Raw genomic sequence first — 22,486 nt, forward strand, 5'->3', positions numbered from 1 at the left:
CCAAAATATTCCCCTGTACAATTAACTACATGTAGATTAAAAATGTTTACTTGTATCAGAAAAATAAATTACATGAAATTGCTTGACACTGGCAAATAATTGCTTAATTTGGTATAAGTAGTTCTAGTATCATTAAGTGAAACATTTCTCTTGGAATTGGTTTGTACCAGTGATGTGTTTCTCTTGTTTCAATGTTTGAAATATTGCAATGATTGCAGTACTGGTACTTGGCACTTCTGGTAATTTGATACATGCCATTATAGTAAGTTTTTAAGGTAAGATTGGGTGAATTATTTTCCTCTCTGTTGAAGTACTGACTTCATGCATTGAAATTTTCTATGCTAATCCATTTGTCATTTATTGGCAAGCTTGTGACTATAATCTTTCCTTTCTTCTACATTCTTATTTATTAAGGGTGCTAATAATAATGATTGTAGGGCATGTGACTGAATAAAATTCAACAATATACCAAATATTTATTTATTCAAGGAACTGTTCTAAGCTTTGGGAAGTAAAAGTGATTAAGCTTATACTCTCTTTATGAGGATAATTATATCCCTAAATGTTTATAATTTAAAGTTAATATATATACCAAAAAGGAAATATAATGCAAATACTATTAAATTTTTGTGAGAGGATGTTTAATTCCAGCTACAGAGAATTTAGGAGCTTTTCATAGAGAAGGGAAATTTCTTAGGGTTCTTGAAAAATAAATGAATTTTAGAGGGTGTACAGGACTTGATAGAATGTGAGACAGAGATCATGACAGCAAGGAAAGAAGCCAGCGAGTACAGATGTGTGTATGGATTAACGCACTATCAGGCCTGGCTTCATGGTAGAGTACAGAGTCAGAAAAGTGATTTATGGTGAAATGCGAGGATGATTATGACAGGTTGAAACTAAGTTATTGAAGGTTTTGAAAATCAAAATAATAGTTTGGATTTTGCATTTATGTGGAATTATGAAAAAATTTGCAGCAGGAGAATTGGTTGATTTTATGTATTCAGATTTCTAGAGAAGTTTGGAAATGTAGATGTTAGGTCTGAATGGTTTTTTTAATGAGCTGAGATGGATTAGTTAATCATTTTGAAGGGAAAATATACAATGTACAGGTGGCAACATTCTTTTAATTATACATCAGGCAATATGATTCATTGGATATTGCAGTGTCATTACCATTTTAATATCAGTAACACTTGTCACATAGTGATTCTGGGGAGAGCAATAGGTATTGTCATGTATATGTTATTACACAAATTCAGTGGGAAAATGGCTATATTTTTGACATTGGTGAAGTTTTCAGACATTAGTATTAGAAAATAACATGCTTTTGCTCTTGTAGCAATTAGATAAACCACTTTTTTGGTGATTAGCATTCTACTTAACAATGCTTTCTTCACAGATATCTGCATTCCACTATCATAAGTGCAATATGCCATTACCATAAAATTTAGGGTTAATGTTTTATGAGTAACATTTATGAAAAAATTTTAACATGGGAAAATGTATAATGTTAACTAGAAAAGGAAGCTGTAATAATAGCAGCTACCATTTTGAGTAGCTTTTAAAGAACCAGGTATTGTTCAAAGTGCTTTATTTATGTTATGTGTTAGTTGTATAACAGATGACAAGTAAATAACTTGTAGATTGGTACACATCTAGGTCATAGATTTGGGGTGAATACTCAAGTCTAACTGGTTTTACAGTTAAGGCTTTTAACTATTGTACTGTACAGAACTGACAATGCCATAGTTTTTTTTTTTAATGTTTTTTTTCTTGTTTTACTGAGATATAATTACACATAACATTGTATAAGTTAAAGGTATACAAGATCTAGTGATTCAGTAAATGTATATATTATGAAATGATTACCACAATAAGGTTAGTTAACACATCCATCACCTCACAGAGTTATAATTTAGTGTGTTTGAGAACTGTTAAAATCTCTCTTAGCAATTTTCAAATATTAATACAGGATTGTTAACTGTCATCAATATGATGTACATTGTATCCCCAGAACTTGTTCATCTTATAACTGTAAGTTTCTGATCTTTGACCACCATCATCCATTTTGCATACCCTCCACCCCTACCCCTGGCAAACCCCAATCTGTGGTCTGTCTCTATGAGTTTGGTTTTTGGTTTGTTTGTTTTTAGAGTCCACATTTAGTGAGAACGAAAGACATTTGTCTTTCTCTGCATGACGTGTTTCACTTAGCATGATGCCTTCAATGTCCATCCATATTGTTGCAAATGGCAAGCTTTCATTCTTTTTTATGGCTGAGTAATATACCATTGTGTGTGTGTGTGTGTGTGTGTACGTGTATGTGTACGTGTGTGTGTGTGTGTGTGTACGTGTGTACACCACATTGTCTTTATTTGTTGATGGACACTTAGGTTGTTTCTATATTTTGGCTATTGAAAATAATGCTACAGTGAACATAGGGGTGCATATACGAGTATCTTTTTTCATTTGTGTTTTCGTTTTCTTCTGGTAAGTACTCAAAAGTGGAATTGCTGGATCATATGGTAGTTCTGTTTTTACTTTTTGAGGAACTGTCATACTAGTTCCCATTGTGGCTGTACCAATTTACATTCCCACCAAACAGTGCACAAGGGTTCCCTTTTCTCCACATTCTCCCCAATACGTGTTATTTCTTGTCTTTTTCTAATAGCCATTCTAATAAGATGAGTTGGTATTTCATTGTGGTTTTAATTTGCGTTTCCCTGATGACTAGTGATATTAAGCACCTTTTGGCTATTTGTACCTGTTGGCTATTTGTATGTCTTCTTTGAAAACGTGTCTATTAAGATACCCTGCCCCTTTTGCAGATAGATTTTTTTTTTTGGCAACTGAATTGTATGAGTTTTTTTTAAATATATTTTGGCTATTAATCCCTTATCAAATATATGATTTGCAAATATTTTCTCCTACTCAGTAGGTTACCATTTCATTTTGTTGATTTCTTTTGCTGCGTGCAAAAGCTTTTTAGTTTGATGTAGTCTTGTTTATTTTTGCTTTTGTTGTTTGTTGCCTGCTTTTGGTTTCGAATCCCCAGCCCCCCCAAAAAAAATCCTTAATTTATGATAGATACATTGCTCTAAATTAAATCCTTAATCCTGTATCTAGACCATGTATTGCTCTTCCTCCAATTGCTATTCCCATCATTTACACATTGCTTCTCCTAGTATAGTGCTATCAACATACTCTTAAGAAGGCAGCTCACATATACTTGATTAAACTCCAACTTGCCCATGGCTCCAACTCCTTTTTTCTCTTTCTTATTTGGTCTGTTTTCCCAGTGTCTCAATGTCCTGTATTTTCCCCAAATCCCTCAGCTATATACTTTTATTTCTACGAATTAATTCGTATGTTTTACTTCATCAAAATAATTCTGCTTTTCATCAATGCTTTGCAACATAAGTCACAAATCTAACATTTTTGTGAAATTTTGCTTTTAAAATCATTGGGTTAGAAACACAAATACTGTACATTTTGAGCATTGATGATCTTACTGAAATTCGTCAAATTACATTTGTGATCTATCTTACTGAAATAAATACATATTTATTGTACAATACCAAAGCAACCAGTGAAGAAGGCAATTAGTTGGGTTTTGTATCGCCAGTGTTGCTACCTAATATATTTAACTCATAATTTTACTTAAATATATATTTTTAAAAAGTCTTTTGTTTTCAATTTTTCATTGTAATTATCTGTTCCTTAGTACATTAGCAAATGAAATAGAATTTTTATTTTAAATGAGGACATGTTTTGAACTGACTTCTAGCTTGGAACATGTGAATCTGTGTGTTAAGAAAATATGAAAGTTTGAAATTTTGAGGTAAGAGATAAATGTTCTAGATTGCATTTGAGAGAAGAGCGAAAGGTCTGATCCAAGGTAGTGCAATTGTTAGTTAATTTGTAATATTGAAGTATGTAAACATACTTACATTTCAAAGATAGGAAGTACCATCCAAAGCCACATATATACACATTTTTAATTATCTGTGCTGCTCTTGTCTTGGCACATGCCTTATAACTAATGGTTTGCATCAAGTTCAAGTTAGAGAGGCTCTCTAGATACTTATCCAGAAGTAGAAAACTGGCTAAATTCAGCCTGACATGTTTGGTCTGCATAGTATTTTTAAATGTTTGGGTTGAATTAGAAATTAGATGACTTTATATAAAAATTCAGATTTGATGTTTCTCTTGAAAATTATGGAAGAACTGGCAACATACAATAATTGACTTGAGCTGAGCAGTAGGGGTCACTTTTAGACAAGACATGCGCACTCTGGTTTGAAGACGTCCCCACCTGGCACCCTTCGCTTATAGGCATATCTATTTGCCTCCTGTAAGAACTTGAGTTTGGAATATTTGGTTTACTTTTATTATAACATTAGAGTAAGCAAATGGAGCCACATCAGGTAAATTATTTCTTTGATCTTAACTAAGTGTCATGAGATAATTAGTGGCAGAGCCTAGGTTACCGGTATAATCAAGGTCACTTCACCATCAATCCGTTAACACTGACTATAAGCTAGAAGACTTGGCGTTTTGTCCTGGCGCCATCCCTTCTGGCTCTTACTGTCTAACATTTGATTTGCATAGTTGTAAGTTGAAAATAATAATATTAATATCGTGTGATTTTTGAAAAGGTTACATATAATTTGTCATTGTCAGGTTCTTATCTGCAGAGAAATTTTAAACATGTCTAACAATAGCTTTCTTATTACGACTTTACTTCTCTTATTTAAAGTGGTAACGTGTTTTAATAAACTTATTTGGGTTTAACATGGCTGTTGTGATACTTTTGTGGAGTCGCATTGGTAATCAGTATGTTGATTACTTTCTATAGTAAAAACATATTTTTGCATATAAACATTTTTCATAGTCTCAATAATAGTCATTGTTATATATAAGTAATTTGTGTGCTAGGCACTGTGTGTGTGTGTGTGTGTGTGTGTGTGTGTGTGTGTGTACTTTTGAAAGTATTAACAAGAAAAACTTATTTTATCTAGTATTAAAGGAAAATTTGATTTACATTTAATATCAACTGCCCTTATATATTTCTAATAAAATCATTTTGTAAATAATCGAAAACAATAAAAATGCAAAAACAAAGATCTCAGTATTTATTAGCATAATAAAATTTAACTCTCATAGAACTGAAGTGACAGTAACAAATAATATAATAAAATAATGTCTGACACATAGAAGGGTCATAAGTTTTTATTACTGTGTTTCCCCAAAAGTAAGACCGGGTCTTATATTAATTTTTGCTCCAAAAGACACATTAGGGCTTATGTTCAGGAGATGTTAACCTGAAAAATCTGCTAGCGCTTATTTTCCGGTTAGGTCTTATTTTTGGGGAAACACGGTATGTTAAATTTTTCTCTGCTTTAAAAGCTATTGTGTCACATTTAAATTGAGTCTTTAATTTAGTTTTATTTTTTTCAGAGCACCTTCAAGTTTAAATCTGAGAGTGATATTCATTTGGCAGAACATCATAAACAGGTTCTGTATGATGGAAAACTTGCAAGTAGTATTGCATTTACATACAATGCCAAGGCCACTGATGCTCAGCTCTGCCTGGAATCCTCACCAAAGGAAAACTCATCGATTTTCGTGCATTCCCCACATGCTCTAATGCTTCAGGTGGGTGAATAGTAGCTTAGTTTTCATGTTCTCATCAGCATTAACAGTATCTTTAATTTACCTATTAAACATTGCTCCTTTATAAATCCACAATTGCTGGGTTTGTTTGTTTGTTTGTTTTCTTGGTTGTTAGTTCTTTGATGTTTTCTGCGTTCTACCTTTTTTTGGGCTGTGCACTTTACCATTGACTTGTCTCCTTAATAGGATATCTGTCATTTCTGTTTTCTTGTATGTTTTTATAGCCTTTGAAATAAAATCAACTAATTAGCTGAATTAGTTGTTGATGTAGAAACATACTTTGGTTGAAGAACATATTAGTATAACTCCCTAACATAAAATTACCTGGGTATCTTTAAATCCATTAGTGGTATTTCTTATTCTAAAATATCTTTTTGATCTGTAGCTTCATATTGTCAGTATAAAAATCTTTCAACTTGATTTCAAATTTGAAATTTTTATTTTATATGTGTATCAAAAACTGTATAATTGAGGGTTTTTAAAATGTCTAATATTATTTAATTCTTCTACAAAGTTATTTTTAACAAGGAAACAGTGATAACATTATACTTAGATATGTAATAAACATTTTTGTTTTTGAACATAGGATGTGAAAGCTATAGTGACACATTCAATTCATAGTGCAATTCATTCAATTGGAGGGATTCAAGTGCTTTTCCCACTTTTTGCCCAACTGGACAATCGGCAGCTCAATGACAGTCAAGTGGAAACAACTGTCTGGTAAGTTTTCTTTGTGTATTTTCATATATTTTTTACATGCTTAGTTTATGCCTTATATACTTGGTGCTGTGTAAATGTATTATAATGTTTGGTTTTTATTTTTAAAGTGCTAATAAAAGTTTCTTTGGGATCAGGGCAGATTGTATTTACACAATATAAACAAACCTGACACTGAGATTCTTATAACCATAAAGGAGTAACTTCTTTCATAATAAATAAAAAATCCCTTACCAAACGTAGTATAGTGATTTAATATGCATTTGAGGAAAAAATCTTGCAAAAAGTCCTTTGCAAATGCTCATGGTTTAAATTGTCTATGAAATCTTGTCGGTTAAACAACATTACTAGGATAATGTTTATTCTGAAGAAGAATATTTAATATCAGTTACATCATTTATATCTTAAATATCGATATTTTTTGTAATGCTATTATAATAGACTAGCACAATATTAACTGATATTAGCTTTTCTTTATATATGGTTCGTGATTGAGAACTCAGATCTAACTAGTAGCAGATCTGTGTTTATATAAAAATTCACTATCTTCTAATTAGATTGATTTCATGCACAATTTTTGTAGGTTCCCTCCTTTTTATTAAAAAGATCTCATGCATCAAACTTATTTAATTTTATATCTTAGAATCATAAATGTAAGAAGTTAAATGTGAACTTAACAGCTATTTTGACTGTATATTGCTATGTTTGGAGAACTTAAAAGTTATATAGATAAACATTAATTTCTACATCAAAAATAATTCAGGAATATTTCTTTAGTATGAACACATATGTATGAGCTCCTTCATGGTCATCCAATTTTGAATTGATGAAAAAACTAGTGAATAAAGCTAAGATTGGAAAAAATTAAAGTACATTGAAATGTAACATGATTTTCTCATATTATCTAAATTAGTTATTAACAAAATTCTATTTTAGTATTGCTATTAATATTCTCCTATATTGGGACTGTCTTTATATGAAGTATAAATGTGACTGATACATTTACAAATTTCAGTTCCCATCCATGGGTCATGCTTTATTTCATGTAAATATAGTATAAAGTTTGAAGTTTTAAAGTGAAAAGTTTTGAAGTGAAACGGAATCCTGAGATCATGACCTGCTGTGATACTACTTTGCTAAGAGATACCAAATAATTTCATTGATAGATCAGCCTATTGGAAAAAGGAAACTTTAAATTCCATGTCTAAATTTAAATTAAAATTGTTTTGTCTTTATCATCTACATGACCCAGTACATATTATGGTCAGTAATTAAAATCCTAGTAAATACTATGAAAAGTTGGATATGAAGTATCCAGTAGAAAACCCCATGTGTAATGTAAAGAGTCCTTATGAATTAACATTAAGTCCATAATTATTTTAACCTGAAATAGAATTTTTGCTTTGTGAAAAAAAATTAGAAAGATTATATAGTTTGAAATGTTATAACTAAAATTATCCACAATAATTTATATCTTCATGAGTAGTTATTATAAAATCTTAGTGCTAAAATTATATTTAACAGGTTATCTGGTCCATTCATCCAAGGCACATGGTTATTTCTCATTGCCTGTTTTCAAAATTCATTTTAATGTTTATATCATATTTTGGTATTTAACTTGTATTTATTTTATTGTGATAAAAGACAGTATTAAGGGGTCAGCATTCTGATTTTCATTTTAATTTGTTTTTAGTTCTTTTATATCATTCATCTTAATTTTCCTGTATTAAATAACTTCAACTTTGTCAGTGATATATTAACTTCTTAGCTTATAGCCAATAGAAAACATATAATAAGAAAGGTATCACTCTCTTCTTTCATAATACTACACACCCAATTCCAAGCCACCTTGTGATTCAGTTACGTGCTATTTTGAATTATTCACGACTTTTTCATTAATTGAGTCAAAGCCGTTGATGTCTGAGGTTCACTTGTTAGTGGACAACTATATCAGTAATACAATCTTTTGTTTAAAGATTTGTAGGGAATATTGGAGACAGGTGTGTGCATCAGTGATGGTCTTTTGGTTTTTAAAATGTTAAAGGCAAGTTGCTAAGTGGGATTGCTCCCTCTGTTTGAAGAACACAGATTCTTAGTTAGCTACAGGGCAAGGATTGATAGAATTTCTTGTTTTCTGGGTGTATCATAAATTCATATAGATGAAAGAGACCTTGAAATAGGATATGTCATCTTATTTTTAGTCAGTAGTAAGTTGTTCTAGAGGAGTGAGAATCTATTTGAAGTTTCTAAATCTTCCAAATTTGATTTATTCTTTTTTGAAGATCTGTTTGCATAATAAATATATGCCAAAAATTGCAGTTTATCTAATTCTTAATTAATTTTTGGAGAAATTGAGCTAAGCTCTAAAATAAATTACTTCTCTGCCTTCTGTGTTTCAGCTGAAGCATGTTAGTTTCCATGCACTTCGCTGCACTCAGTAGTCTCTTTTTATGAAACTTTTTGCTGTTTCTGTAATACTTAACTTCTGTTGGTACTATCATACCATTGCTATAAACCTTGATGAGTTTCACTGTATATAGGGGGCTTAATATTAAAATAATTTGTTGAAGGAATAATCTTATTTTCTGGAGCCTTTAAAAATAGACTTGGTGCAAGAGAATTTTTGTGCCTTTGTTTATTATGAAGGCTATGTATTGCAGTTGTGTACATGTGGGCAGACGGGTTCAAATCTCAAGTTTACTATTTATTATTAGTGCAACTCTGAGTGTGTTAACTTTTTTGTGCTTCAGTTTCCACCATTATAAAATAGGAATAATAATAGTTTACAGGATTATTAAGATTAAATACAATAAAATAGTTAGATTGACATGGTAAGCACTCAGTACCTGTTGTTTTTGTTATTATGATGACAACGTGCTAGGTGATCTACAATATTATCACTGATACTATAGTTTTATACTAAAATATTACATGTTATCAATCTTAGGAATTGGTTGTTATAATAGGGACCATATTACTTTATATTTGAATTTCTTTTAACCAATGATGTTACTTATAATTGAGAATTACTTAAGTAAGTAGGACTTATATTTTCAGTTGTAGAAATATCTGTCCATTTTCTACATAGAGAGGCTTAAAATTGAGGAATGTGTTATACTCAAGTTTTGAACCAACTCAAACAAACAAAACCAAATCAAACAAGCTTAGATGGGTTTAAGATGATTTTTCTTTAGCTGGTTTTTGGATTTTGTATAGCTGCCCCCTTACTATAAATCTCCAGAAATAGCACTTACTACTCCCTTGTTTTTTAACATGTAGTCTATCATGGCAGAAAAAATTAACCAACAGAGGGTCAGATAAATATTATTAAACTGAGATAAATAGCTTGTGGCAACACATACAGTACACTTGATATGATCTATTGAGTAAATAAATTAGGCCAATATGTAGTTATTGTTGTGATTTTATTTTTTGCATGATTCTCAAGCAGGGTGATCACCACCTTGAGTAATTCTAACAAGTGATCAAAGCTATCTGGATATTTTTTTCATTTCTCGGGGGCTAGTACTATTTATAATGGACTGGTCAATTCCACTTAATCCAGTGAATATTGAGAGCAATAACTACACAAATTTCCTTTGACTAGATATTTAATAAATACTTATTTAATGACTAAGAGAATGAGCAAATATTAATAAATTATTTCAAGAAGTATAACTTCCATCTTGAAGTAATCATGTGTTTTGTATTTTGTGTCTAGGAATGACTCAGTAAATTAGAAATTTCATTTTCCTTTCATTTGGACGATCATATACCTTGACTATAAATGACATGTCCTCCTCAAATTTGGCCTACTAAAGAAATGTTCTTTTTAAGAACATATGTTATTAAATACTATGGGTGATAACAAAACAAAATATGTCTTCCTTATTTTGTGACTTTGGAAGAAATTTGCTTTAAAAAAATACATGTTTCCTGGCACAAAATAGGCTTTTGTATGTTGAACAATTAAAAATACATGAAGAATAGTTCTCATTAGAGAGTGTGATGTGATAAACAGGCCTTCTTTTGGTGTCAGACAGATTTAACTGGAACTTGTGTTCTATTACGTACTATCTGGTGTTACGTACTATCTGGGGATGTTTAAGGGTGTGTAGTAGTAGCATGTGGTGTTTACTGAGTACTTACTATGTGCCAGTCACTGTTGATAATTGTATTATCTCATCTAATCATGTTCTGCTGATGAGGGTCAGAAAAATTAAGTAACTCGTTCAAGGTCACAGAGACTTAAGTAACGGATTAGAAGTTCTAATCCTGAAAGCCTGACTCCAGAGCCCTCAGTGGAAACCACTGTGGACAGCTCTGAGAATCAATTTTGCCAGCTGTGGAATGATTTTAACCATGCCAATTTTATTTGATTGTATATGCACTAAAATAAGGTTGTATATGTAAAGTGTCATAGTGTCTGGTTAATAGTAGGGATTTTAATGAGTATTTTTTCTTTCAGTAAATATTGATAATCTATTGAGTGATGCAATTTTGTATTACTAAAATTTATTTTAATGCTATTATAACGTAGATAAATATGAATTTCAAGTGAGAATTACAATGAATTCTTGTAAGCACATAAATATTTTTCTCAGAAAGTGTTCTTTTTTTTAAAAATTATGATACAGGTCGTTTGCTAGACTGTCTGATAAAATATAAGGTATAAAAAATTAGAGAATCCCATAAAACATTTATATCAATGATTCTATTAAGAATCCTCTTGTGCTATGAATATTTATGATTCATTAATTTGTTTAGTGAACTTAAACCAAGATTTTTTTCTTAAAAAGAATCTTGCTAACCAGTTATTACAGTAATTATCTTGAATTTTTTAGGCCCCTTAATAATAAAGTGGCTTTCTTAATAATTAAAAGTTTCATTGTAAAGTTCTGAGTAGCAATGCTGTCATACGTAAACCAACAAAATTACCTGGAAATTTTAGCCTTTCAGTGTCTAATTACTTAGACCAGATTTCTTCCTGTACTTCAAAGTGACATAAAATCCTTTGTCTGACCTTGTTTCCTAATTTTTTGTTCAAGGAAAAGTGCCTATTATACATATAATGTTAAAATTTTGTTATATATTTTTAACCTAACTGACGTAAAAAAAATGAAATGTGATTGTTTTCAATCAGCAAAAGAAGTGAAATCAATACTTGTTTATAATGATTGTCTCTCTTGGGTAGATTGTTGTTCATATATATAGAATAGAATTATTATTTCATTTTCCAAAAGTATTTCAATATATCTGAATATATACTTGCAGAATCATTACTTTTATTTTCTTTATATTTTTCAAATATATACATCTGTTACTTCTCTATATCTATATTTGCTAGTCTGCCTTTTTTGTAAAGATTACTAAATTAGTAATGAAAATATTCTTTGAAGTGAAACAGGCACAAAAAGTGCTTTAGCAGTACATATACTACTACTACTACTATTAAAGGAGAAAAATCAAATTATAATATGAATAGTGAAATTTAATGAGAGTAAAATGGAACTTATATTGAATTCACTGTACAAATTAATTTGTAAGGAGTATAAAATAAAGGACATTAAGTATTCTGCCTGAAACAGGGAGATTTTAATGTGATGTTCTACTGATTTTTTCTTCGTTGGCAGGTAAATCCTTTTTACTCAAAGGAGCCTACCTGCACACAGATATCTAGTAATAAAGTTTAGACTACATCTAGCAATTTTAAGTGTTTTTCGTAATAGGCAGTTGCTTTTGCTTTTCTATAGTAATTCTTCCATAAAAAGTTTCCTTTAAATTTAGTGAAATCCAATTTTAGTGCTACATTACTTTGTGCTGTTTCAGGTTACGACACATAATTTTGCCCCTTAAACACTTCTGGTTTATCTTTGACCAAAAAAAGAAAAAAAAGGGACACATTTTTAACAAACTTGTTGCCTTTAATTTTCCTCTAGTTTGCATGTCCACATCTGCTTGTCCTTCAATATTTCAACCATATTTTGTAACCGAGGGTATTGTTATATTGTTCATGGAATAGCATTTATTTCTTTTAACTTTTCTATTCCTTTACATTCCTTTTGAAAATAATTATGGTAAATTGCTTCATTTACACTGATTTTATGGTAGTCATAGTATAAAACTAAAATTAACATTGTTTGCTTTTACAAGGAATAGTGTCAGATGCCTGAATATTTACAATTCATCCTCAAAAGCTCAGAATATTTCTGATGGAATGTGAGTGTAATACTAAGAGTTCTGACGTGTTTAGGCTCTTTTCCCTTTCTCTCTTCTGGATATGACAAGCAGTATGTGCAGCGAGTGAAACCTTTAAGAAAAGAATTAATAGATCATCATCAGGAGATTCTAGTTAATTCAGTGTTACCATTTTATTGGCTTTTAATTTGTTTGTAGGTGCATGGTCTTATTAGCTAGGCTGACAACTTCCAAAGCTTTTTCGCTAGCTGCCTTCTAGTTAGGCTTATATACCCAAATCATGTGTAACGTATCCTCGTCTGCACAGTTTCTGTTGTTTTAAACATTCTTTTTATTTTTCGGTTTAAAAATTATTTTTATTTTTGTTAAAACTTTATTTTTAGAGCAGTTTCATGTTTACAATAAAAATTTACAGAGATTTCCCATATGCTCCCTCTTCCCACACATACATACACTCCCCGTTGTCACTCACCAGAGTTGTACTTTTTTTTTTGTTTTACAAAGGATGCATCTAAATTGATACATCATAGTCACCCAAAGTCCATAGTTTATCCTAGAGTTCACTCTTGGTGTACATTCTGTGGGTTTGGACAAAAGTCTAATTATATGTACTGATCATTATAATACTATAACAAATATTTTCACTACCCTAAAAATCCTCTGTGCTTTCCTCTGCACCCCAGACCCCCAAATTCCTGATGTTTGTATTGTTCTCATATCTTTGCCTTTTCTAGAGTGTCACATAGTTGAAATCACACCTTTTCAGATTGGCTTCTTTCACTTAGTAATATGCAAGAAAGATTCTTTCATGTCTTTTCATGTCTTCATAGCTCAATTCTATTTAGCACTGAGTAATGTTCCATTGTTGGATGTACTGCAATTTATTTATCCACTAACCCACTGAAGAACATCTTTGTTGCTTCCAGGTTTTGGTAGTTATGAATAAAGCTGCTGTAAACATTTGTATGCAGGTTTTTTGTGGATGCGCACGTAGTTTTCAGCTCCTTTGGGTACATACGAGGGAGCATTATTGCTAGATCATATGGTGAAAGATGTTTAGTTTTGCAAGAAACCTCCACACTGTCTTCCAAAGTGCCTATACTATTTTGCATTCTCACCAAAAATTAATGAGAATTCCTGTTGCTCAACATCCTCACCAGCATTTGGTCTTGTCAGTGGTTTAGAATTTGTTCATTCTAGTAGGTGTGTAGTGGTTTCTCATTTTAATTTTAATTTTATTGATGACATAAGATGTAAGATACTTTTTCATATCCTTACTTGTCATCTGTATATCTTTTTTGTTAAGGTCTGTGACACATGTGGTGCATTTTTTAGTTGGGGTATTTGTTTTCTTATTGTTGAGTTTTAAGAGTTCTTTGTATATTTTGTATAACAGTTCTTTATCAGCTGTATCTCTTGCAAATATTTTCTCCCAGTCTGTAGCTTACCTTTTAAACCTCTTGGTATTGTCTTTCTCAGAGCATTACTTTTTAATTTTAATGAAGTCTAGCTTACCAATTATTTTATATATCATGTTTTTGGTGTTGTATCTAAAAAGTCATCACTATAGTCAAAGTCATGTAGGTTTTCTCTTGCTATCTTCTAGTTTTTAGTTTTGTATTTACATTTAGGTCTGTGATTCATTTTGAGTAAGTTTTTGTAAAGAGTCTATGTACTGTTTCTAGATTCACTTTTTTATATGGTTGTCCATTTGTTCCAGCACCATTTGCTGAAAGAAGAGACTATCTTTGCTCCATTAACTGTCTTTGTTCATTTGTCAAAGATCAGTTGACTATATTTATGAGTGTTTATTTCTAGTCTTTCTATTCTGTTCCATTGATCTGTCTATTCTTTCACGAATACCACACTATCTTTGTTACTATAGCTTTATAATAGTTTTTGAAGTTGATAGCATCAGTCGTCCAGCTTTGTTCTCCTTCAGTATTGCGTTGGCTACTCTGAGGTTTCTGCATCTCCATTAAACTTTAGAATCAGTTTGTCAATGCTGATAAAATAACTTACTGGGATTTGATTGGTATTGCAACAAATCTATAGATCATGTTGGGAAGAACTGACATCTTGACAATATTTAGCCCTACTATCCATGAACATGGAATATCTCTTCATTTATTTAGTTTATCTTTGATTTCATTATTGAGGGTTTTGTAGTTCTCCTCATAGATCTTGCATATATTTTGTTAGATTGTTAGCTAAGTATTTCATTTTTGGTGTGCTTATGTAATTGGTATTGTGTTTTTAACTTCAAATTCCACTTGTTCATTGTTGGTATATAAGAATTGAGTGTTTTATATTAACCTTGTACCTGTAAACTTGCTATAAAATATTTAGTTCCAGGAGCTTTTCATTGATTCTTTCAGATTTTCTACATAGATAATTGTGTCATCTGTAAACAAAGAATCTTATGTCTTCCTATCCAATCTGTAGATAGATGTTTTGTTTCTTTTTCTTGTTGTACTGATTTAGCAAGGACTTCTTTTTAGTACAGTGTCTTAAAGGCATGGTGAACGGGGACATCCTTGCCTTGTATCGGATTGTAGTGGCAAAGCTTGGAGTTTTTCATCAAGGATGATGTTATCTGTAGAGAAAGTTTCTCTCTGTTCTTAGTTTACTCAGAGTTTTTTCCATGAATGTTTGCTGGATTGGGTCAAATGCTTTTTCTGCACCTGCTGATATGAGCATGTTAATGTGATGGATTTTTTTAGCCTGTTGATGTGATGGATTGAATCAATTGACTTTTGAATCTTGAAACAGCCTTGCATACCTTGGATATATCCCACTTGGTTTTCATGTATAATTCTGTTTATACTTTCTTTGATTCAATTTCCTAATATTTGGTTGAGGATTTTAGCATGTATGTTCATGGAAGATATTAGTCTATAGTTTTTTTCTTATAATGTTTTTGTCTGGTTTTGGTTTTAGAGTGATATTGGCCTTATAAAATGAGTTAGGAAATAGTCCTCTGCTTCTATCCTCTTAAAGAGATTGTAGAGACTTGCCATCATTTCTTCTTTAAGTATTTGGTAGAATTCACCAGTGAGCCAGTCTAGCCCTGGTGCTTTCTGTTTAGGAAAATTATTATTATTAAATTTCTGTAATAGATACAGGTCTATTCAGAAAATCTGTTTCTTTTTATGTGAGTTTTGGCAGATTGTGTCTTTAATGGAATTGGTCCTTTCATCTGTGTTGCCAAATCTATGGACATAGAATTAGTCATACTTTACCTTTATTATTCTTTAACTTCCATTGGATCTGTAGTTACATCCATTCTTTCATTTTTTGATATTAGTATGTTGTGTGTGCTTTCTATTTTTCTTAGCCTGGCTACAGGCTTATCAATTTTACTGTTCTTTTCAAAGAACCAGCTTTTGGTCCCCTTGATTTTTTTCTATTGATTTTTCTCTTTTAAATTTCTTTGATTTGTACTCTAATTTTTATGATTTCTTTTCTTGTTGTTTACTTTGGATTGATTTTACTTTTGTTTTTCTAGTTTTCTAAGGTGGAAATGTAGATTATTGAGTTTAAACCTTTCATCGTCTCTATATATATATGCAGTTTGGAGGTCTGAGCACACAATTCTAATGTATGGAGGGATAGTTTTCCCCCATACCAGCAAGCAGTTCTCTGTGACACCAGCTTGTTGTCCTATAATTTAACTCAATTATGATACTATCAACCGGAGATGAGATGGCATCAGATCTCACAAGTTAAGGGCTCAGTCACACAAGAATGACCTCCTCTCCCCAGCATGGGTTCGCGCGCGCACACACACACACACACACACACCCTTCAGACACTAGTTGTAAGTCCAGTTTATCAGCTGTGCTTCTGACTAACTGAGTATAGATCGGGGGGGTTCCAACAACTCTCTCAGACTTCACAGGACAGTAGCAAGCTCAGGTTGTTACCTGTAATTCTGATTAAATGGCTATAAATCAGGTGTTTGATTAATTTGCTAGATTGGCTCACAGAGCTCAGAGAAACATGTTTCTTACTGGATTACTGATTTATTATAAAGTATATAATAAAGGATACAGATGAATACCCAGATGAAAGAGATGCAAAGGGCGAGGTGTGGGGACAGGGTGTAGCGCTGCTATACGCTCTCCAGACCTGCCACTTTCCCATCACCTCCACGTGCTCACCACCCGTAATCTCTCTGAACCCTGTCCTTTATGGTTTTTCTGGAGGCTTCATTACATAGGCATGATTGATTACATTATTGCTTATCGGTGATTCACCTCAGTATCTAGAGCCTTTCCCTTCACTGGAGGTTTAGGGTGGTGGTGTGGGACTGAAAGTTCCAACCCACTAGTCACATGGTTTTCTCCATCAGCAACCAGCGCCCATTCTTAGGTGAGTTCCAAAAGTTACCTCCTTAACATAACAAAAGGCACCTTTATTGCTCTAGTAACTTAGAAATTTTCAAGGACTTCAGGAATTCTGTGCCAGAAATGGGGATGAAGACCAAATATATGTTTATTATAAGTCACAATATATCACAACATTAGATGTTATGAATTTCCCTGTATGCACTGCTTTAATTTCATTCCACAAATTCGGGAAGTTGTGTTTTCATTTTCTTCTGATTCAAAATATTTTTAATATCTCTTGGGATTTTTTTTTTTTTTTTTTACCCATGTGTTATGTAGAAGTATGCTGTTTAACTTCCACATATTTTAGCATTTTCTAGATCTTTGTATTACTGATTTCTAGTTAATTTCATTCTGATCTGAGGATAGGTATTGTATGATTTCTATTTTTTTAAATTGTAAGATGAGGTTTATTACTCTAGATTTGGTCTACCTTAATGAATGTTACATTTGAGCTTGAGAAGAATGTGTGTTTTGCTGCTGTTGGATAAAGTAGTATATAGATGGCAATTATCTCCAGTAATTTGTTAGAGTCGAGTTCAACTATGTCCTGATTTTCTTCCTTCTGTATTTGTCCATTTCTGAGAGGGGTGTTGAAGTCTCTAACTATCATAGTGGATTCATCTCCTTCTCCTTGCAGTTACAGCAGATTTTGCATCATGTAGTTTGATGCTCTGCTGTTAGGCATGTGCACCTTAAGAATTGTTATGTCTTTTTGGAAAATTGACCCCATTGTAACTATGTCATGCCCTCTTACTCTTTGATGACTTTCCTTGATTTGAAGACTGCTGAAAAAAATATAAGATACTCCTGCTTTATTTTGATTCGTGTTATCATGGTATATTTTTATCCATCCATTTACTTTCAGTCCATATATGTCTTTATAGTTAAAGTGGGTTTGTTATAGACAACATATAGGTGGGTTATAGTTTTTGGTTCACTCTGAAGATTTCTGTCTTTTAATTGGTGTATTTAGACATTGACATTCAAATTGATTATTGATATTGTTGGATTAATATTTACCATATTTGTTACTGTTTTCTATTTGTTGCCTTGCTTTTTGTTCCTGATTTTGTGTTTTGCTCTTCATTTGTTGTTGTGATTTTAATTGAGCATTTATTTTATGTAATTAAATTTCTCTCCTTTTTTCTAGCATATCAGTTAAACTTAATTTTTAAACTTTTTTTAGTGGTTGTCATAGAGTTTGCAATTCAAGTCTACTATCAAATATCACCATGCCATTTTATGAGTAGTTTGAATACATTATAATAACAAAACAATCTTAATTCTTTTATCTTGCCCCTGGTGTCCTTGCTGTTCATTTCACTTATATATCCACATACATAAGCATGTCAATTCTGTGTGTATCTGTATATATACACACGTGACCATATATAATGAAATACAATGTTATTATTTTGAACAAACTATTACCTGTTAGATCACTTTAGATTAAAACATAAGTTTTTATTTTACCTTCACTTTTTTTCTGATTCAATTCTCTGTCTTTTTTTATGTAGATCCAAGTTTCTGACCTGTAATATTTTCCTTCTCTGTAAAGAATTTCTGTGAACATTTTTGGCAAGACAGTTCTACTGGCAACAAATTTCCTCAATTTTTGTTGTCTCAGAGTCATTATTTCTCCTTCATTTTTGAAGGATAATTTTTCAGGGTACAGATTTTGAAAAAGGTGTTCCTTTTTTTTTTTCTCAAGGCTTTAATATATTTCACTCCATTCTCTTCTTGCCTGCATGGTTGCTGAGGAGAAGTTGGATATCATTCTTATCTTATTTCTGCTATAAGTAAGATGTGTTTTCCTTGGGCTTCTTTCAGGAATTTTTCTTTATCTTTGACTTTCTGTAATTTGAAAATGGTATCCCTAGGTGTAGTTGTTGTTGTTATTTTGACATTTATCCTGCTTGGTGTTCTCTGAGCTTCGTGGATGTGTGGTTCAGTTTTTGACACTAATTTTGGGGGAAATTTGTAGTCATTATTGTTCCAAAATGTCTCCTGTTACTTTCTATCTTTCTTCTCCTTCTGGTATTCCCATTAGTCACATGTTACACCTTTTATAGTTGCCCCTCAGTTCTTGGTATTCTGTTCGTTTTTTTTCAGTTTTTGTTCTCTGAAGTTTTGAGTTTCTGAGTATTCTATTAATATATTCTAGCTTCGAGATTCTTCTCTCAGTTGTGTTCAGTCTACTAATAAGCCCATCAAAGATCTTCTTCATTTCTGTTACAGTGTATGTTATGTTATTGCTAGCATTTCTTTTTGTTTCTTTCTTAGGATTTCCATTTGTCTGATTACATTTCACATTTGTTCTTTCATGCTGTCTATTTTGTCCATTAGAGCCATTAGCATATGAATCATAGTTGTTTTAAATTCCCAGTCTGGTAATTCCAGCATCCCAGGCATGTCTGGATCTTATTTTTTATTTGTCTTTTTCAATTGTAATTTTTGCCTCTTGGTATCCCTTGTAATTTTTTCCTTGATAGTGAGACGGGATGTCCCCGTAAAAAGGAGCTGCTGTTAATAGGCCTTTACAAATGTGGTGGCGAGGTGTGGGGTGAGGCAGCAGTCTGCAGTCCTGTGACTAGGTCGTGGTCTTTCCGTGATTCTGTGCCTGCAGAATGTGAACTACAGAAGTGTTTTCAGCTTTTCCAACCCTGTTAGGTAGGAGAAGATGACTAGACCTGGCTATCGTTGGATATTTTCTTTCCCCGGGTCTATTAAGCTCCAATAATACCTTAGCCGGTTAGGTTTATTTCACTAATTTCTCCTGAGGGCAGGCCTTTTTAAGAACAAAGTGCTCTGGTGTATTTCACGATGATTCCTTTTCCTTCCCCTGCTGGAAGCCCGAGAAGATTTTCCTCTCACATTGACTATGGAAACCTGGTTTAGCTCCTGGAGATAAATCTCACAATAAGTGTGGATGCCTCTCTGACTACGGAAGTTGTAGCATTCATCTTCCAGCAATTTATCAATTACAGTTCAGGTTTTCCCACCTGGGCATTGGTTCCCTTTGTGGTTTCCACATGTGCGTCGGTGCTCTGGTTTCCATCTCGCTCTGTGTATCTCTCTGATCTGTGGGCAGCGAGTTGTCCTGTTCCTCCCGCTCTTATTGGATCCTAGAATGTTGACCTTTCAGTCTGTTCAGCTTTTTATTTGAAAGGATGGAGTGGTGGCTTCCAGGCTCCTTACCTTCAGAACTAAAAACCTCTCTATTGCTTGTTTTTAATCTCTCTTCCTCTTACAGCTGATTTGCCCTGGATATGGGCAGAGTTGTAGATGTGTACAGCACAGTGAGGATACTGAAGCTCTAGCATTTTGACAGCAGAACTAAGAAGAGGGACTCCAGAACCAGAAATTATCAGGGAAATCACTGAAAGGGAAGAGTGTGTGAACGTTACTCTATAAAATTATGTATCAACTTGGCCCTAAGCTGTACATGTATGGATATGTTCCAGACTAGAGGTTCTAGCCATTGCAATAAGACAAGATAAAAAATAGAAGTCATGCATATTGGAAAGGAAAGAATAGAACTGTGCTTTTTCACAGATGACATAATTGTCTACATAAAAATTCTTAATGAATTTGCACACAAAATTCTAGCACTAGTAAGTTTAGAAAGTTTTCAAGATACAGGGTTTTCTCATAAAAATAGTTTATATTTCTCTGTATTAACAATGTGTAGTAGGAAACCAAATTTAAAATACCTTTAACATAGGTTCAAAATTTTAAATATTTTAAATGTGTCCAAAACGTGTAGGATTTGTGTGCTAAAATCTACAAATTGCTGATGAAAGAAATCAAAGTCCAAAATAAAAGTTGAGGTATGTTGTATTCATATATAGGAAGATTCAGCATAGTAAAGGTGTCATTAAATTGATGTATAGATTTAACACAATACCAATTAAAATCCTGGCTGGATTTGTTTGTTGATATAGACAAGGTGATTCTAAAATTTATATGGAAAGTCAAAGTAATTAGGATAGCTAAAATGATTTTGAAAAAGAATAAAGTGAGAGAATCATATGTATTTGGCTCCAAAATTCACTGTGGAGCTATAATAATGCAGACAGCATCGTATTAGCAAAGTGACAGACATACGTATTAGTGGAACAGCATAGATTTCAGAAACAGTCCCACACAAATATGGACAATTGATTTTTGGCAGAGGAGCAAAAACAGTCTAAGGGAGGAAGGATAGTCGTATGCCAAAAAATGAGCCTCGACATAAACCTCATACCTTATAAAAAATTAACTCTAAATGTATAATATAAACCTGTAGAAGTTTTAGTAAAAACATAAGAGAAATAGCTTTGGAATCTAGGCTAGGCAAAGTTGTTCTAGACATGACACCAAAAGTGTGATGCATTTAAACAAAATAATTGGTAAATTTGATTTTGACTTCCATCAAAGTTAAAACCTTTTATTCTGCAAAAGATGCAATGAAAAGACATGCCACAGACTGGAGGAAGATGATGGAAAAATCACGTATTTTTCCAAAGGATTTATATCAAGAATATATTTTTTTAAATCTTTCAAACCCCAGTAAGAAAACATAAAATCCAATTTTTAAAAATTGGCAGAAGACTTGAACAGACACTTCACAAGAGAGATATGAAGATACCAGAGTAGCACATGAAAAGATCTCCCACGTCACTAATAAACAGAGAAATACATATTAAAACCACTCTGAGATAACAACTGTACACCTAGGACAAAGGGAAAAATACTCATGGTGTCAAGTGCTGGCAAGTATGAAGATCAACTGGGACCCAGTGGTACCGCCACTTGGGCAGTTTGGTAGTTTCTTATCAAGTGAAACATATACCTGTCATATTAATCTTTCTATTTCTGGGGGGTTGTTCATGCAAAAGCCCTATGTGAACATTTATGTAGTCCTATTCATAACTACTGTCAAACATATATATATCAAGTATACACCAACTGTTTTAATCCAATCATGCAATGGAATACTATTCAGCAGTTGGAAGGAATACACTTTTGATACATGCAACTACTTGGATGAATCTCAAAGGTAGTATGTTGAGACCAAGAAGGACATATTCAGAAGATTACATTCTATATGATTCCATTTACATGACATTCATGAAAAGGCAAAACTAGAGTGATGGATAAGAGAGAAGTAGTTACCCAAGGTTATGAATGCTGGGAGAATGTGACTGCAAAAGTGTAGAGAAATAGGATAAATTAATGTTTTGGTGCTATGGAACTGGTCTGTATCTTGATTGTGGTGGGGTTCTATAAATTTATATATCTAATGTTCTCAGAATTGTACACACACACACAAAGGAAAGAAACAAAGAAGTCAGTTTACCTGCATAGATCATTTAAAAAAAAATTAGTTATAACAAGATTAGAAAATTCCTGGGCATACAAGTATATAAAACCTAAGTATCAAATAATTATTTTAGCTTTGTGTGTAGTCAGCTGTTTTAACAATTATTTGCTTTCTTTGGTAGTTTCAGCACTTG

The 22,486-nt window shown here is 32.3% G+C and overlaps 1 protein-coding gene and 1 long non-coding RNA gene across 13 annotated transcripts in view; one reads left to right on the forward strand and one right to left on the reverse strand.

Annotated features, from left to right (window-relative positions):
* The window catches only part of NBEA (neurobeachin), a 662,791-nt gene that overhangs the window by 110,319 nt on the left and 529,986 nt on the right, over window positions 1-22,486 (forward strand). For all 7 annotated transcript variants that reach the window (XM_019736455.3, XM_074330023.2, XM_074330024.2 and 4 more), the window contains exons 9-10: window positions 5,464-5,661; window positions 6,266-6,399. In XM_019736455.3, the coding sequence (XP_019592014.2) occupies window positions 5,464-5,661; window positions 6,266-6,399 (332 nt within the window). The remainder of the gene's footprint in view (window positions 1-5,463; window positions 5,662-6,265; window positions 6,400-22,486) is intronic.
* Window positions 1-22,486, reverse strand: part of LOC109449832 (uncharacterized) — a 266,951-nt gene that overhangs the window by 57,326 nt on the left and 187,139 nt on the right. The window lies entirely within an intron of this gene.

The sequence above is a fragment of the Rhinolophus sinicus genome, chromosome 16 (assembly GCF_057876585.1).
Source record: "Rhinolophus sinicus isolate RSI-liver-muscle chromosome 16, RSI-T2T, whole genome shotgun sequence".
Lineage (NCBI taxonomy): Eukaryota > Metazoa > Chordata > Mammalia > Chiroptera > Rhinolophidae > Rhinolophus > Rhinolophus sinicus.